The 19741-nt window shown below is 37.8% G+C and overlaps 1 protein-coding gene across 1 annotated transcript in view; it reads right to left on the bottom strand.

Moving 5' to 3' along the window:
- FMN2 (formin 2) overlaps window positions 1-19741 on the bottom strand; it is a 370583-nt gene that overhangs the window by 214209 nt on the left and 136633 nt on the right. Inside the window, 1 exon segment of the mRNA XM_027609713.2 lies at window positions 1651-1738. Coding sequence (XP_027465514.2) covers window positions 1651-1738 — 88 coding nt within the window.

Below are 19741 nucleotides of genomic sequence, written 5' to 3'. Positions count from 1 at the left end.
TCAACCCGGGTTGAATATTTGACTGAAGGAAAGGACCATATCATTATTTTCAGATTTCATTCTATGACTTAACTGGGCTACATCTGCCAGCTTTAGAAACGCCAAGTACTTCTTGGCGCCAGCCTTGGCGTCCTGTTCTGTGACTACTACCCCCAACGCTTCAGTTTGAGGAAGTCTCCTCACCATCAAAACAGTTTAATAAAAACTTAAATTATGATTAAGAGTTACTCATCAATTGACAGAGCATACCAGGCTTGCGCTATTTATGAATTATTCCACACAGTATTTTAAGGCTAACAAATAGAATCCACATTCATAAAGGGGTAAGCTAGAAAGCCAGTTAAATGTTTTCATGATTTATAAAGTCTGGGTTATACTTGAAACCATATTTCTTTAATAGGTAAACTGGCATTCCCTTGGATAAATCAATCTGCTTTAAATCTATTCTAAGGCTCTGGACAGCTTATGGGACGTTCTGAATATAAATATATTTCCTCTATTCACCTTTGGGCAATATCTCTCAGCATAAATGTGATAGGAAGATATGGCCCAGGAATGCCTGTCAATTATAGGGTGGATTTCAAGTATTTAAAGTATTGACACTAAAGCCACTTACAAAACGTTGAAATCAGCCTAACTCTAAACAGGGAGAATATTTTATAAGCCTGGTTAAAGATATAAATTAAAACAACAACATAAAAGAAATAACAACAGGCCCTGATATGACTGCTTCCATGTGTCTGGATCACCAACAGTAATATAAGTGGGCAAGAATCATTTGAAACTATCTTTGATGGTTATTAGAAAAAAATAATTCAATCCCTCTATGCATAGAAAAGCCCAGGGGTTTACATATAGTCATACCAAATGACTGAAAGAAGAGGGACCGTTTTCCACCCTAAAAAGTTATACATAATAAATTCGCTTTTGTGATTCTTTCAGCATCTCATCGTATCTGGGGAAGGGAGGACAGGTGGACTAAGCGAACATGCCCCCTCACCTGTCCAGTGTTTTATAGACATCCGCAACAAACAATCATTCAGCCTCTTGAACACTTGAGTTTTCTTTTAATTACTATACAAGGCAATCCAGTCTACTATTTGACATCTCTAATCATAAAAACATTCTTGAAATAATAACAATAAAACAAGCATCCATGTAACTCCTACATGGTTGAAGCCAAACTGTTAGAAAATTTATGTTAGCTCATCAAACACTTGAGATTCAAGTCTCAACATATTTATCCTCCAGTACACTATTTTCAGGTATTTTCAATAGCTAAGACATACCACTATCACTCCTGTTTATCAGTCACTCTTTGAGCATGGCATCCCAAAGTAAATACCTCAGATATAGTCTAATTTGCTACAGAGTACAGTGGGACCAGTATTTCTGATGAATTAAAAATGAAATCTTTATTAATGCAGATGAAATACGTCACATGAGAATCAGGCTTTTAGCAAAATATAGAAACAACATAAAAGTCAAGTTACTAGTAACCCCTCCAGAAACGATCATGGTAGAAAGTTTGGTAGCACTTACAGGAAACATACTAATCTCAAAAACTCTAAAATAACTTTACCACCAAACAGCACATCTGTCAGCCCAAATGTGGGTATTCAAAAGCTGAATTTTTATGTTTATACTCACCATGTTGTATATCTTTCATATCTAAATGAAGGCTAGACATTAATATTCCAACTGCTTGTGATCTTTTGTTGCTTAATAACTTGACCACCTGCTCAAAGAAAGGAAAAGGGGAAAATGTTAATTTGAATTCCAATGATATACTTGATAACATGTTCTTTTTAATCCTAAATGAAGAACATATAGCTTAACATCATTACTTTAAGTATTCCAACTGATCTGGAAAGAACTTTCATGTTTTATGTCTTCCATCTTCAAAATCCACCATCCTCAGCCATCAGCCTCAATGGCAGGCTCTTTACCAGCTTTTTAAGAGACTGATCTGGGGACGCCGGGGTGGCTCAGTTGTTAAGCGTCTGCCTTTGGCTCAGGTCATGATCCCAGGGTCCTGAGATTGAGTCCCACATCGGGCTCCCTGCTCAGCGGGAAGCCTGCTTCTCCCTCTCCCACTCCCCCTGCTTGTGTTCCCTCTCTCGCTGTGTGTCTCTCTCTCTGTGTCAAATAAATAAATAAAATCTTATAAATAAATAAATAAATAAATAAATAAATAAATAAATAAATAAAAGACTGATCTGTCAGCAAGTCAAATTTCTAATAGCTTGGTCTCCATGAAATAACATTTACACATTTGATAATTTGCAGCCTGAGATTTTAAGTGTTCCTTTCATAATGTTGAGCCATAAAACACTGGTCAACAAGCAAAGGGTAAAGTCTACACACAGAGAATCTGTTAGATCAGACCTGTTTGAGCACAAAAGAGAAAACGTCCTTTGATTCTGATCCTTCATAAAGCTCACTGTCTTACTGGCATTCCCTCTCATTCTTCATTTGGCCCACGTTTTGTGGGGAACTTTCCAACTAATTAATAGAGGAATACAAGCAGCAAATCCAAAGAGCTATGTCTGCTCAATCTCAAATCTGTCTTTCCAGAGAGTCCTAACGAGTCAGTCAATCCACACACCCCACAAGAAGTTTTCCTAAAATAGAGGTGGGCATGCTGCTTTGGACATACAAATTTAAACTATGTTTTCCAGATACTGACACACCACTGATAAATCCTGCTTATGAAACCATTATCCCAGGTCCTGAAGGGCAGCAATTTCTATTTACTGTCATGGTTTTGTTATAAGTCTGCTTAGAAAAAACACTGGAGGAAAAGGGGGAAAAAAGGTTATGGTCCGATTATCAGAAGTGATAGCTGCCCTAATATCTATCACATTTGTTGACCTTGTCTTTCTTTTTTAAGTTGTGCCAGTCAGTAAACTAATAAAATAATCATGTCCAGCTGTCACACAAAGTTTCAGAGTAAAACAATATTCTTAACAGCAATAATAGCATTCTTGGTTCCCCAGCAGGGATGGGGGTAGAGAATAAAACAAACGGACCAACCACAAAAACCTCCACACTCATTTCTGCAAGCTTCTTGTAGAAAGGAATAATACCCAAGAGACCGTGCTTCCTCAAAAGAATATATATGTATACACACACACATACACATATGTATATAAATTGTGATTCTTAATTTGCTCTTGAAACATTTTATTAAAGTTCAGCTACAATATTAGCTTAGAACTTGAATACAAATCCATTCATACCCCAAGTATTCCTATCAATAATGTTATCTTCTTCAGAAGTGAATAGAAACTTAATATCAGAAAAACAAAAGGCATGTATTCTGTCCTCAGAAACATTTTCTAATGTCAGGTAAATACAATCTGGGTCTGATCCGTGGTACTCTGACAAAACTAAATGCATTGGCATCCATATGTCAATTGACCTTTCTGCAGTGCTGACAGGCGGATCACACCCTTATAGAAACTCTTTATTCCACAGCTCCTGGCAGCCCTTCTTGGGCCTTTTCAAGGTGAATTATTATGATTTCACCTTAAATACTGGCATATTTCAGAGTTCTGTTCCCGGTACTTTATTCTGTTGACTTTATGACCTATAATTTCTCCTCTATAGACATACATGCCAACACTTATAAATTCATTCTTATAACTGTAACTTCAACTCTACAGTAACCTACTTTCCTAACAGATATCTGCACATAAATCTCCATTTGACATGTCTAAGACCAAACTCGTCATCAGGTCCACCCCAAAACCTATCAATCTTCTCCTCTTTTATTCCATATGTTAAGATAATGGCACCACAATATTCCACCCACCTACTAAAGTTAGAAATCTCGAAATCAATCTAGACTCTTCTAGACTAGACTCTACCTCTACTTCATTTGTATACTCTGGTCTGTTAACAAGTCCTGTCAATTGTAACTACTCTATATTTTTGGAACCCACCCTCCCTCTTCAACTCTATTGTCAGCATTTATTTCTATGTTTTATCTTAATAGATCAATGCAAAAAAATTCTAACTAGCCTCCCAAATCTAGTGCAGTAGCTCTCAACGTGTGCTCCCTGGACCAGCAGGCATGATCATCACCTGGAAACTTTTTAAAAATGCAAAATCATGGGCCCTACCACAAACCTACTAACCAGAAAGTGTGGGCAAAACCAGATTTTCCTCAGTCTGCACTTCAAAAAAACCTTTTAAGTGACTCTAGAATCACTGATAACTCTCACTGCTTCCTGTCCATTCTCCAAACTGATCTCCAAGTACCATCTCTAAGAGTGCTGATATTTGCATGTCCTTCCTATCTCTTTAAACCTGAGTGGCTCATATTTACACATTAGTCTTTTAAAAGATCGTACAGACTTCCAGTCCATGAGCATGGAATATCTTTGCATTTGTTTATGTCATCTTCAATTTCTTTCATCAATTTTTTATAGGTCTCAGAGTATAGATTGAAAGAATTAATATTGCTAAAATGTCCATACTACCCAAAGGAATCTACAGATTCAATGCAATCCCTATCAAAATACCAATACAATTTTTCATAGAACTAGAACAAATAATCCTAAAAGTAGTATGGAACCACAAAAGACCCTAAGTAGCCAAAGCAATCTTAAAAAAGAAGAACAAAACTAGAGGTTATCACAATCCCAGATTTCAAGGCACACCACAAAACTATAATAATCAAAACAGTATGGTACAAAAACAGACATATAGATCAATGTAACAGAATAGAAAACCCAGAAATAAACCCACAGTTATATGGCCAATTAACCTACAACAAAGGAGATAAAAATATAGTGGGGTAAGACCGTCTCTTCCATAAATGGTGCTGGGAAAACTGGACAGCTACGTGCAGAAGAATGAAGGTAGACAACTTTCTTACACCATACACAAAAACAAACTCAAAGTGGATTAAAGACCTACATTTGAGACATGAAACCATAAAACTCCCAGAAAAGCAACATAGGCAGTAATCTCTTTGACATGGGCCTTAGCAACATTTTTCTAGATATGTCTCCTCAGGCAAGGGAAACAAAAGCAAAAATAAATTACTGGAACTACACCAAAATAAAGAGCTTTTGCATATGAAGGGAACCATCAACAAAATGAAAAGGCAACCTACTGAGTGGGAGAAGATTTTGGCAAATGATATATCCAGTAATATATAAAGAACTTATATAATTCAGTACCAGTAATAATAATAATAACCCAATTAAGAAATGCGCAGAGAACCTGAATAGACATTTTTCCAAAGAAGACATACAGATGACCAAGAGGCACACGAAAAGATGCTCAACATCACTAATCGTCAAAGAAATGCAAATCAAAACCAGAATGAGGTATAACCTCCATCAGTCAGAATGGCTAGTATAAAAAAGACAAGAAATAATAAGTACTGGGGAGGATATGAAGAGAAAGGAACACTCATGCACTGCTGGTGGGAATGTAAATTGGTGTGGTCACTGTGGAAAACAGTGTTGAGGTTCCTCAAAAAATTAAAAATAGAAATACCATATGATCTAGGAATTCCACTATTGGGTATTTATCCAAAGGAAATGAAAACACCAATTTGAAAAGACATATGCACCCCAATGTTTACTGCAGCATTATTTACAACAGCCAAGATATGGAAGCAAGCTAAGTGTCCATTGACTGATGAATGGATAAAGAAGATATAGTATATACATACACTGGAATATTACTCAGCCATAAAAAGGAATGTAATCTTGCCATTTGTGACAACATGGTTGACCTATAGGTTACTGGGCTATGTGAAATAAGTCAGAGAAAGACAAATGCCATATAATCTCACTTACACATGGAATCTAAAAAAAAGAAAAACACATGAACAGACAAACAAACAAACAAAAATAGACCCACAAACAGAACAAATTATTGGTTGTCAGAGGGGAAGAAGGTGGGAGGATGGGCAAAATGGGTGAAGAGGAGTGGGAGAGACAGGCTCCCCATTAAGGGATGAATAAATCATAGGAATAAAAATATAGCATAGAGAATATAGCCAATGATACTATCATAGTGATGTATGGGGACAGATGGCAGCTACACTTGTGGTGAGCATAGCATAACATATAAAGATGTTGAATCATTATGCTGTACACCTGAAATTAATGTAACACTGTGTGTCAACTATACATCAATTTAAAAAATAAAATAAAATGTCACTTAGACTGTTCACTTGCTTTTTCTGTATAATTCAAATGAACTTATTATAAACTATTATTTCACATTTAAATCCCTAAGATTATAGGTAGGAATAAGAACTATCCGTCACTTTCTAGAAGGCATATACACAAGAAAGGACAGATGTTTAAAAGGATCGACTCTATAGTTCCCTAGAGTAACTCTTGGTTACTTTTATGTTACAAACCATAGTCATTATTTATCTTTCTTTTAAAAAACACCCTGGATGGGGCACCTGGGTGGCTCAGTCAGTTAAGCAGCTGCCTTCAGCTCAGGTCATGATCTCAGGGTCCTAGGATGGAGTCCTGCATCAGGCTCCTTGCTCAGCGGGGAGCCTGCTTCTCCCTCTGCTGCTCCTCCTGCTTGTTCTCTCTCTCCCTCTCTCTTTCTCTCTGACAAATAAATAAATAAAATCTTTAAAAAACAAACACCCTGGATAACAAGAACCTGAAACTATCAAACTAGAACATTCTTAGAATCCAGGTACTATAGGTGCAATGGAGAGGAGAGAGTTGACTCTTAGAAATTGATCTCAGAAAACATAGTTGAAAAATGGAAAATGCAGAATCAACAAATTTGAAATCTATAAAAATTAGAACATATAACCAGAAAAAAAGGATTATTTGAATTTATCTAACTTCACATATTAGATTCAGCTAATATTCTTAATAAAGTTTTATCTTAGATTACCCAAGGAGGCAGGACTCTGTAGGGATTATGAACATGGACTCTGGAAAATAAACCATTACTTTTCAAACTTTAATATGCACATGAGTCATCTAGGATCTTTTTTAAAATGCAGATTCTGATTCCTAGGTCTGGGGAGAGCTTTCTGGAAAAGTTACTCCAACATCCTAAAGACTCAGTTTCCTTATTTAAAAAAAAAAAAAAACAAAAAACAGCACCATCAACTTCAAAAAGCTGTAGTGGGTATTCAGCATAATGCACCTGACACTCTTGGGAATATACCTAGCAAAAAGTGTATTCACTTTGATAGTAATAGCTATACTTAGGGAAGCATTTCAAATGGTTTCTCAAAAATAAAATATCTGTCAACTTTTCATTGCTCAGTTTAAGTCTACTAAAGAATTAATAATCTCACCATCCTCTCATGTAATTTCCTAAGAAATCCGGACCTTTATTAGTTCAGAGTAGTTTTCCAGTGGTTGCAAATGACTTCTCCCTTAATTCTCTTCCTAGCATCCGACATGACCAATGGCATGTCTGCTTTAACCAGGTGCAATTTTAGGCCATAGAAAGAAAACAAAACTGTACATATGGCCCCAGTCAAACTTTTACAATCCTAACATAGTTAATATAATTAGGCTGCATAACTAGAAATGTGTCTCAAATTAACATTAACTAATTTGTGGCTTGAATGATTACTGTATCAAGGAGATATACTTGGTCTATTTCTACTGTCCATGCTTTTTTTTTTTTAATTTCTTCATTTAATTATAAACTAAGCCAGTACTTGAAACTTATAGTAGAATTATGGGGGATGGTAGAAGCAGCAAAGATGACAAAGATGTAGTCAGGGTGCCTGGGTGGCTCAGTCAGTTAAGCGTCTGCCTTCAGCTCAGGTCATGATCCCAGGGTCCTGGGATTGAGTCCTGCATTGGGCTCCCTGCTTGGCAGGGAGCCTGCTTCTCCCTCTGCCTGCCACTCCCCTTGCTTGTGCTCTTTCTCTCTCTCTGTCAAATAAATAAATAAAGTCTCAAAAAAAAAAAAAAAACAAGGATGTATTCACACATATTTTTGTAGATTGTAAAATATTAATGTTTCTGTGTTATTTTGAAAACCCACTACCTGGCTGACTGTATGGAAATTTATAATAATGGGAGTCCCAGGATAGTACACACTAATTAAATAGGTACATCAAAAGCTTAAGATGGAGCACAACTTGCAACTAGAAATTCTGAAAACTACCCATTTTCACTAACTTGAGTTTTGTTTTCTTTCTCAACTTCAAGCACCATTCTATGAAAATGTACACTAAAATGACAGAGACAAAACTTAGTCTCCACTTCACCTCTTCTTTCCATTGCCCACTCCCTTATCCTTCTATCCTGGCAAAGGGAGATAGGGAGAGCATGCGTGAGTCTGATAGGACCATATCCTACATAGTTCAGGCTATGCTCCACAAAGCACACAGAGTGAGGGGGGAGCCAGCCCACCCAGGGAAAGGGCTACCTTTCCCTAATTCTAACAAAGACTCCTTGTGGGTTAGCTGCAACTCTGGGTCAAAATTCCAGCTCCATTACTGGCACATCCTCTGGGCATCTTACTAAATCACTTTGATCCTCCTGTCCTGATCTGAAAAGTAGAGGACATGCTTTATACAGAGGTTTATATGAGGATTACTGCAGATGTAAAAAAGTGTTACCTACACAAAATGTAGACCATAGGTTGCTGCGAAGTCCTGTGTGTTACCTGTCCAGTTAGAAATAAATATGTACAGAAATTGAGAGCAAGTACTAGAAATTTTACAGCAATATGATGGAGTGACGTTTTATCTGTTGAATTTAGATTTGTATGTCTTTCTTTGGGTTCTTCTAATTTCATTTGTGTAGTATATTCATTTATATTGTAGTTTACAAAAGTATTAGAACATAATGGATTGGGGATTTAAAAACTGGTCCTTCTCTAGGACAGATTGAGATGGGAGCACCTGGACAAAGGCCAGGACTTAGGTGCCACAGACTGAATATTTGTGTCTCCCAAAATCTATGTTGAAGCCTCATGCTCAATGTGATGGTATCAGGATGTGGAGCCTCAGGGTGGTGATTAGTCATAAGAGTGGAACCCTCAAAAATGGGATTAGTTCATGCTACTCTAGAAACTAGAGAACACTTATGAAAGAAATTGAAGAAGACAAAAATAGACGGAAAACCTTCCATGCTATGAATTGGAAGAATAAACATTGTTAAAATGTCTATGCTGCCCAGAGCAATCTATACTTTCAATGCCATTCAGATCAAAATACCAATGGCATTTTTCAAAGAGCTGGAACAAACAATCCTAAAATTTGTATAGAACCAGAAAAGACCCCAAATCCCCAAGGGAATGTTGAAAAAGAAAAACAAAGCTGGGGCATCACATTGCCTGATTTCAAGCTCTATTACAAAGCTGTGATCATGAAGACAGCATGGTACTGGCACAAAAAAAGACACACAGATCAATGGAACAGAATAGAGAACCCAGAAATGGACCCTCAACTCTGTGGTCAACTAATCTTAGACAAATCAGGAAAGAATATTCAATGGAAAAAAAGTCTCTTCAATAAATGGTGCTGGGAAAATTGGACAGCCACATGCAGAAGAATGAAACTGGACCATTCTCTTACAGCATACACAAAGATAAACTCAAAATGGATGGAAGACCTAAAAGTGAGGCAGGAATCCATCAAAACCCTAGAGGAGAACATAGGCAGTAACTTCTTCAACATCAGCCACAGCAACTTCTTTCAAGACATGTCACCAAAGGCAAGGGAAACAAAAGCAAAAATGAACTTTTGGGACTTCATCAAGGTAGAAAGCTTCTGCACAGCAAAGGAAACAGTCAACAAAACTAAGAGGCAACCCATGGAATGGGAGAAGATAGTTGGAAATGACATCACAGATAAAAGGCTGGTATCCAAGACCCATAAAAAACTTCTCAAACTCAATGCCCAAAAAACAAATAATCAAGTCAAAAAATGGGCAGAAGACATGAACAGATACTTCTCCAAAGAAGACATATGAATAGGTAACAGACACATGAAAAGATGTTCAACATCATTAGCCATCAGGGAAATTCAAATCAAAACCACACTGAGACACCACCTTACACCAGTTAGAATGGCAAAAATTAACAAGACAGGAAAACAAATGTTGGAGAGGATGTGCAGAAAGTGGAACTTTCTTACACTTGGTGGGAATGCAAATTGGTACAGCCACTTTGGAAAACAGTATGGAGGTTCCTCAAAAAGTTAAAAATAGAGCTACCCTATGACCCAGCAATTGCACTACTAGGTATTTACAACAAAGATACAGATGTAGTGAGAAGGGCCACCTGCACCCCAATGTTCATAGCAGCAAAGTCCACAATAGCCAAACTGTGGAAGGAGCTGAGATGCTCTTCAACAGACGAATGGATAAAGAAGATGTGGTCCATCTATACGATGGAATATTACTCAGCCATCAAAAAGGATCAATACCCACCATTTGTATCAACGTGGATAAAACTGGAGGGGATTATTCTAAGTGAAATTAGTCAAGCAGAGAAAGTCAATTATCATGCGGTTTCACTTATTTGTGGAACATAAGGAATAGCATGGAGGACATTAGGAGAAGGAAGGGAAAAATGAAGGGGGTGAATCGGAGGGGGAGACGAACCATGAGAGACTCTGGACTCTGGGAAACAAACTGAGGGTTTCAGAGGGGAGGCGGGTGGGGGGATGGCGTAGCCTGGTGATGGGTATTAAGGAGGGCACATATTGCAATGAGCACTGCGTGTTATATGCAAACAGTGAATCATGGAACACTACATCAAAAACTAATGAAGTACTGTATGGTGACTAACATAATAAAAAAATAAAATAAATAAATACATAAATACATAAATACATACATCAATCAATCAATAATGGGATTAGTGCCCTTATAAAAGAGGCCCCAAAGAGACCCTTCGTCCCTTCTGCCATGTAAGGACACAGCAAAAAGATGGCTATCAGGGAGAAGGCTCCAACCCAGACAGTGAATCTGCCAGTGCCTTGATCTTGGACTTCCCACCCTCCACAACTGTGAGAAATAGATCTCTGTTGTTCATTAGCCACCAAGTCTATGACTTTCTTTTATAGCAGCCTTAACGGACTCAGGCACTGGGGAAGGAAGGCGAGAATGATAAGGAAGACATTAACTCAAAATCTACCCATAACTCCCCGTACCTTTCCTTACAACCTCAGGGTAAAGACAGCAGCAGAACTCTCAGTCAGACTGCAGGACCCCAGTGGTCCCCAGAGGAAGACCATTTTACTTTGCTGCCTCTGCCCACATCATCCTAGGCAAACCCAAATAAATCCATGTGGCTGGTAAAATAACTAGCTGTTTTACTTTTAAGATGTCCAAGTTGAAAAGTAAAAGCAACAGAATACTAATTCACTAAACATTATTATTAGCATTAGTGCCCAGTATAACTCCCACACTTAAAACTAAGGACAAATCCTTAATGAACTCTGTCATGGTAGACCTCCAATCAACAGACCTATGTCAACATTAGAATAAAAAAGAACAAAAGATTATTGATTAATTCTCTAGAACCGTGCTGTCCAATACTGAGCAACTAGCTCATATGGCTAGTCAGGCATTTGAAATAAGCAGACTTAAAAGATTTGTTTTTTTTAAAAAGAATTTGATTTTGCCTGTCTCTTTATACTTTTTTTAAATGTGGCTACTAGAAAATGAAAAATTGTGTATGTGGCTTGCATTATATTTCTACTGGGCAGTAATGATCAATAAGATCTAACAAATTCAAACAAATTACTAAACCATTTAGCTTGTACCTAGATTTCCTTTTTATTAAGTTCAGAAATAAAGGAAGCTAAAGATGGCATCTGTGTCAGTTTCCTTGGCTGTTGAACAGGCCTCACTTCCGGGTCAGTTAAAACAAAGACAGAAAAAAAAAAAAAACACACATATCAGATTTGTTCCCAATTAGATAGTGTAAGCAAAACAAGTCAGAAGTATACTTCGAGGGAATGACGTGACACAGATACCAGAATATGAGGCCCCTGAGTGAATTTAGGAGATTCTTCTTTCCACCACAATACTCCAGAGAATTGAAACACCACATATGCAAAATCCTTTCTTTAAGACTGATCTGAACTTTCCAATTAATCAAATGTGGTTCACACTACTTATTGATTATAAAAAAAAACTAACCTAAATGAAGCTATTTGTAGAAATTAAAATAATGTGTTGTTTTTTTACTGTTTACAAAAATCATACCTGATCTTTAAGTGTCAGTTTCAGCATCAAAACAGTAGTAAAGAATAAACCAGCATAGTATCATCCCTCACACACAATCACACCAACAGCTTCATGGACATATTTCCATACTTTCAAAAGAATCTTTACTATATGTCTTCTAAACAACGTCCTTCTGTGACAGACCAGGATTCCCTCTGTGGACTGGCCCATCTTATCTGAGGCTCTGAATGGAGCCTAATGTTGGCAAGCTACAAATCTTAGCTGAAATTTCTGTTCTGTTCAAAGGTCAGCTCTCTCCCCTCATACACTTGCCTTGTCCCCTACATCTTTTATTTTAGTCCTCCTTAATTTTTTATCCTTTCCGCAATATCGTATGTTTCTCTTCCTGCCTCAGGAAACAGTGTTTTGCAGTATCTTTAGATGGTTATTTCTCCAATTATTTCCCTGGATTCTCTCTCCACTTCCTACCACCTAACCTACAAGCACTGCAAGGCCCTTTTGCTGCCTTTTTTTTAAGTGCTTTTCTCTCTAGTCTAAAAAGTTCATCCATAGTCTTTAGAAGGGCCTCACAAATTTATGTTGTATAGATTGCTCACAGTTCTGACTACAAGTGTACGTCTTCAATTATCTTCTGGGCACTTCCACTTGGAGGCCTTCCCTCCTTCTCCAACTCAGCATTGACCAAATACTAAGCACATTCATTCAACAAAAATAAGGGCCTTTGCAGCAGGTCCCATGTTTAAGAACTTATGCCACAAAATCCTCTTGATTATTCATCAATAGAACTTCTGAGTTTTAGTGGTTATATGGCTGGCCAGCTAACACAGCATTTTTCACAGCCTACTTTCTACCTAGATATAGCCATGTGACCAAGGTACAGACAACAGAATGTAGAGAACAGTACAGTACAGCCCCAGAAAGGAATCTCTCTGCTCTCTACTTCCTCTTTCCTTCTTGAATTCTGCTTAAAGACAGAATTATGGAAATAAGCCATCTTCAGCCATAATATACCCTAGGGGCAGTGAAGCAACAAAAGAGCTTGGAAATCAATTTCTGGACAACCTGGTGGAATCGAGCCATCCTATCTCCCTGGACACTTACCTGCCCAGACCCATTTCCATAAAGAGGGAAATTAACTTTCCATCGTTTATAGGTCACAGTGGATACAGCCAAACCAATATTTTAACTAAGGCATCCATTAAGTATAGGCATTCTATTAGACATAGGGGCAAACGCACAGAAGACCAAGAAGATGGAGGAATTCATCATTCTCTGTTCGCCTACCTCTAGTCCACAGCCCCTATATCTCAGCCAGGGGTACCACCAGCCTGACAGCGGTATGGAGACCTTTGACCCATGTCTCCTCTTCATTTCCATATCCAGTCACACATCAAAGTCCACCGATGTTTCCTTATCTTACCTTCCTCTCTTCGACTACCACCACCCTGGTGCAAGTTCTTTTCACCTACTCACACAGTGTGGGAGTTTTCTGCCTCTAGGGCCCCAGTCCTGCTCTCAGACCACCATCCTTTAAAGGCTGCTTTCACCATGGCATTCCTCTTAACAGACATTTAATGGCCCCGTATTTTTCTGCTCTAATTTCTATTGCCGAAAGGACAAACTCAGACAACTCCCCGGACAGGATGTTAAAGTATCATTCCCCTAGGATGCTTTTGCTGGACCTCCTCCCACGTCTCATACCAGTCTTATCAGGGCTGATTTAGGACCCTCTTCTCTACTGTCATAAGACTGTACACTCTCCTACTATAATATACACACCATAAAGAACTTGTTGGGATAATTCTCACTACGATACCAGCACCTTCAGGCTGAAGCTATCCTGTTGTGTGCTTCAGTCCCTCCCACAACGATGGATACACCACGCGCAGGCATTCAGTACATGTCTGCTGAATAAGTGAGCCTTGTCTACACCACTTCGTTTACCTCAGAAGCACTCCCACCCCCTATAACCTTCAAAAAATAGTTTTTACCCTTAGCTATACATCAGAATGACCTAGGTGGCTTCTTAAACAAAGGTTCCTACTCTCCACTTTGAAATGTCATTTTTCTCTAGGATAAAGCCCTGGAATATGCATTTTCTTAAAAACTCGACAGCTAATGGTGATGGAATTTAGGAAAGTATTCAAAGATTTGCTGACTTAGTTGTGATTCTACAACTAAACTCAAGTCAAAACTGAGAGATAAGAACTTATATAATTTGACAGAGTCATGTCAAGACACAGTAGAAAGCCAATGTGCTCTATATTTATTATGTAACCAAAACCATGTTTAAATGATAATTTAATCAGTCCACAATGGTGTTTATAGCTAATTCAGAACTTTTAGAAAAGTATGTATGTTACCTAGTATTCCATGTGACATAAATAGTTAAGCAGATGCATCAAATGCTAGACATTAAATATCCAACAAACATAACTTGAAGTTGCAGTTTCTTAAAATCTATTGAAATCGCACACGAAAGAAACTAAATAACTTGCTCACAGTCTAAATGCAGAGTCATGGCAAGGGTTTTGTTTCCTAATTCCTAGTCAGGGAGAGTGCATTGCTTTCTCCTGTAATGATTTGGCAGGGCCTTGCTGGAAACTGATATTAGATTAGAGGGATAAATGGCCAGATCCAATAAGGCAAATCCTTCTCTGAGTAGGGTAAGATAAGAAGAGTCAACTACAGAGATTAGGTAGAGGTAAATTCCAAAGCAGAATTATAGAATGTAAAAATATCTGTTTCTCACACAGATATTCAGAGCACAAGGCAGTATATCAAGTGGTTTGCAACGCACTCAAGGAGCAACAGATCCAAAAAGCATCCAAGAACATTCTAATGAGAAAGTAACAAGCGAAAATGAGAAATATGAAACAGTAAAAACTAAACAAAAAGCTTAAGAATAGAAGGAGATGCTGGGAGAGGATAATTCCCAGACTCAGAATTTCTAACAATTTGAATTGTGTGGAGGTAAGAAATCTGTATTTCAGCCCACGTCTTTGCTTAAATTAGCAGCTATGTAACTGAACAAGTTCTTTATCCAGATGATCTCAACTTCCCTACCTATAGAATATAGTTAATAATCCATAAGCAATATTCTACTAATATAAGACAATCAAATATGCAACATGAGATATTTTTAAAGTATAAAACATCTAGCAAATGCAAAGTGTTGGTGTTAATTTAATAATCCAGTAAGTAGCAGTTATATTCTATATTGTTGTAAAAGCACTTGAGCTTATTCCAACAAGAGAAAAAACAAGCAATAATAGAAAGTCATAAGGAATAAACCAAATAAAGCTTGGTAAACTCTAGAATGGAGAGAACAACCCACACATTGGTTAATCCCCACCCCCTAGCAAATTTACAAAGAGCTGTTTCTCTAAGAACTCTTTAGATACACCGTTAGTCATCTCATAACTTTGAGATGGACTCAATTTTCTTACTTTGGAAAGATATGGTCGTCTCTAGATTTTTGAGGCAATGAGTATCAGGAACCAAGAGCCTTCTCTGTACTGTCTGATACTATTTCAAGAAAACAGCAAACATCTTAAATCTTAACTAGTCTGCACTCCAAAGTAAAGAATGTTCGTATGGGATTTTACAGAGCAAGAGGTTATCAGGGATTTTTTTCATCCACGTACACAAGCAAGGAGGACTGCAGTCTTATTTACACTACCACCTTCTCCTATTCCGATTACTGTTAAGCCTCAGGGCAGGGTGGCCGGCCTCACAGGCATCCAACAACATTCCAAGGCACTGCAGACCAGAGGAGGCATTGACACTGAACATGCCCAGGAGTGATATCTCCAGACTATCTGGTTGGCACCAGACAACCCTGTCTACCTGGGCAGCTTCAGCACAATCTGGGAAACAAAACAGGTACAGTTTGCTAATTGGTGAGATATCTGAATCCCTCACTAATTAAGAATCTAGAAGTCAACCTTGAAAATTAAGCATAGTCTATTCTGACACAGTTTACCTGCTTCTTAGTCCTGGGTGAGTCTCTTGGCATAGATGTCAAGCTTCTGCCTAGGTGGGAGCTACCTGCTTTGTTACAGCTGCCCGTGAGTCTGAGTAAACCTCAGAAGGAGACATTGATGGCTGTGGAATTGGGTAAGGTTACTAGTAAGAGGCTAGGGGTGCTCCCCTTGTCTGTCAACATCTCTCACTAGGTTGTCCTAATATAAATTTAAGACTTCAGTTTAAAAAGCTGTGTTTCCTGGTTCTAATATAATCTGAGTGTTGTTCCTCGACTAAATGGGTTAACCTCTTCTGGCACCATCTTCTTGGTTCCTGCTTTTATTCTCATTTAGTCCAAGATCCTGACACCAGTCTCCTGGTTCCATATCCCAGACTGTCCCAAGCATGAACTTCCAGTAAGTGCAAAAAGTCTATGGGACATCTTCTTACCAAATAAAAACCACCACACTATCCACCTGGATCTCCATTGTTTCTCAATAATGATATCTCCCCCTGCTATCTTTTGCCATTCATACACCATTATAAATCATTATATCACAAATCAAGTCAGACACAAAACACATTCAAAACAGCAAATGTGTGTTACATAAAGGTCATCTGATAAACTCTAAGAAATATGTGTCATTCCTTGTTTTGAGAAAGGTGCTCTCAAATAGAGTGACATCTACCTGGCCTGTAAGATCAGTCACATTTACCCACTCAGCGGTTTGACTATTCTCTCCTGCGCCCTAGAACGCAGGCAGGCAAGGAAAAGGAACAGAGCCACAGGCAAAAGACCCACAACAACATGGAATTTCCACTTGGCTCTGCCTAAGCTCACTTGTTCCTCCTGCTCTCAACCCCTTCAGCCACGCACACGCATGTGCGCACACACACACACACCCCTTAACACCACCTTTGACACAGCAGCGCACCAAACACAGCACAAGAATCCACCAACAATAAAACAAGGGAAACTCCTGGGCTTTTTGATATATTTTGTTAAAGGGAGAAATCGAAAAGAATTAGAAATTCAATTCCTGGGACGCTTGAGTGGCTCAGTCAGTTAAGTGTCTGACTCTTGATTTTAGCTCAGGTCATGATCTCAGTGCCCGACTCCATGCTGGGCATGGAATCTGCTTAAGATTCTCTCTCTCTCTCTCCCTTTCCTTCTGCCCCTCCCCCCACACCCTTCATCCACACTCGAAAGAAAGAAAGAGAAAGAAAGAAAGAAAAAGAAAAAGAAAGAAAGAAAGAAAAGAAAAGAAAAGAAAAGAGAAATTCCTTATTTATTATCTCAACTTCTCCTTTCTTAGATTATAGTGAAGCCTTTAGGATGCTCTTCACTAACAAAACAAAATCAGTAATAATAATTTTAAAAAACCCCAATCTAAAGTGATCCTAATCAAAAACTAATGATATAATGTATGGTGATTAATATAACAATAAAAAAATTTAAAAAAATAAATAAAAAAATAAAGTGATCCTAAACAAGTTAATGAAAAAATGGGATTAAGTTAGATTTTAATAAAATGTTTGTTCTAATAAGTTACATTTCCAAATTTCATATCTCAATTATTAATATTACAGTAACATGGAATAAAACACTGAAATAAATAATACTATGCTCTTAAAATGAAGTACTTTTCTAATTAAAACCAACTGCCATAAATCCCCATCTCTCTCTACTTCTTAAACACAGAGAAATCATACAGAGATGTTTAAATTCCTTGAATTAAAAAAAAAAAAAACACACTCCCACACAAAATCTTCTCTTGCATATTCTTTGACCATAGCCTTTTGCCAGTGTAGCCAGTTTTGTCATCTAGAATATATGCAAGATACAAGATATGACTTGGTCCTTCACCATTTCAAATATCTTGGTGATCAGAAAACAATGTTTCATCTATCTGATAACATGCAAATCTGTGGAATTGTATTTTTCTCTTCAAAATTCTTTCTAAAAATCTGGTTTTAGATCTTCAAATGTTAACAACTTTAACATTATGTTTTTAGCATTTAAAATTCACTGGGAACTCTTAGAGGCTAAGCTTAGAATTAAAGCATCAAAAAAAAACCCATTAAATTGTGCATACATCTACATGCTTCATAATATTACTAAAGTGTTCGTATATCAAATGGGTCTACAGAATATGGACATCAACATCTCGCTTCATATTTTAATATTATCAGTGAGTGATGTTAATTATCACAAGTAAAAGATGTGATACAGATATGACACAGGTAAAATAATGCTAATGACAAAACCAAATGAATATAAGACTTATTGAAACCATTCTCCCAATTCATTATTATCTTATGGCAACTACATTCAGAGAACACTACTTGGCATATAATAAGAAAGCACTTTATGTTGTTGATTCTTGGAATTGCTGCAAAAACCCAATAAAGTGGCGATTATTACTGTCCACGTTTTACAGCTGGTCACACACCCATGTAGTGGTACAGCAGGATATGCCCCCAGGCCGTCTGGCTCAGGTCCACCCTCTGAGTCACTCCACTGTACTACCTGGAACCTTCAATATGGAGAGCACACTTTCTGACAAGGTATTTCGCACACTGTGCTGCTTTTTTCCCACAACTCCCTCAGTATTCTGTGTTATCATATACAATTAAGGACAGATAAAACATAATGGAAATAAATTTACTTTTCAGACTGTTAGCTAAAGAGCAAACCTTTGACCAAAACCCCTGTCTGAATAGTCTGTGTTATGTATTACTCAATTTCAGGCAAGATATGAAAACCAAACACAAGCCAAAATAGTTCCCTTCCTTTGTAGTATAACAACAACAGGCCAGAGGTAAATTTAGATTAAAAGCGTTATAGTGAAGAAGTTAAATATTCAGGAAATGAATGACCACCTAGCATAAACTTATTGAGTGGAATCACACAATAAACGTTTAATTTTTCAGTGACTGCTTTTCTGTTTGTGGCCTATTCAGGCATTCTGCTTTGCTTCCTGCTCTTTTTAGCCATCGGCCATGACTACTTTCTGGCCCTTGCAAAGAGACAAAACTTGAATTCTGGCATTATCCACTGAGAGAGATGGTGCTTTAAGCAGTGTGAAGACATGTAAGAGTGAAAATTGCATTTGATCCTACCCCATGGAAGAACACATTTCCAGCTTTCTTGCCATTGTACCATCTTTATTTTTGAAAATGACATACTAACTAAGCAACTGGCTGATTCTCCAAAAACCGCCTAGAGTTTGGAAGTAAAAGAGTGATAAACATTGACTTGTCCGTGAGCTAATTTACGATGTTCATATTTAGAGAAGAGAAGTTTCAATATGTGATTTTGAGCCTTTACAGACCCATAGGTGTCTTTCTGATTGCAGCATTTCGAGGGACTGTGCATTAGCATTTTCCCTTTCTTCAACAGTGCCATGCATTCGTTCATTAATTTATTTAAAATGTTTATTTATTTATTTATTTATTTATTTATTTTATTTTAGAAAGGAAGGAGAAAGCGGAGAGGGGAGGGGCGGAGGAGGAGGGAAACTTAAGCAGACTCTGTGCGGAGCCTGATGCAGGCCTCAATCTCGCCACCCTGAGATCACGACGTGAGCAGAAACCAAGAG

Source organism: Zalophus californianus, chromosome 10 (assembly GCF_009762305.2).
Source record: "Zalophus californianus isolate mZalCal1 chromosome 10, mZalCal1.pri.v2, whole genome shotgun sequence".
Lineage (NCBI taxonomy): Eukaryota > Metazoa > Chordata > Mammalia > Carnivora > Otariidae > Zalophus > Zalophus californianus.
This window is presented reverse-complemented; position numbering and strand designations above follow the sequence as displayed.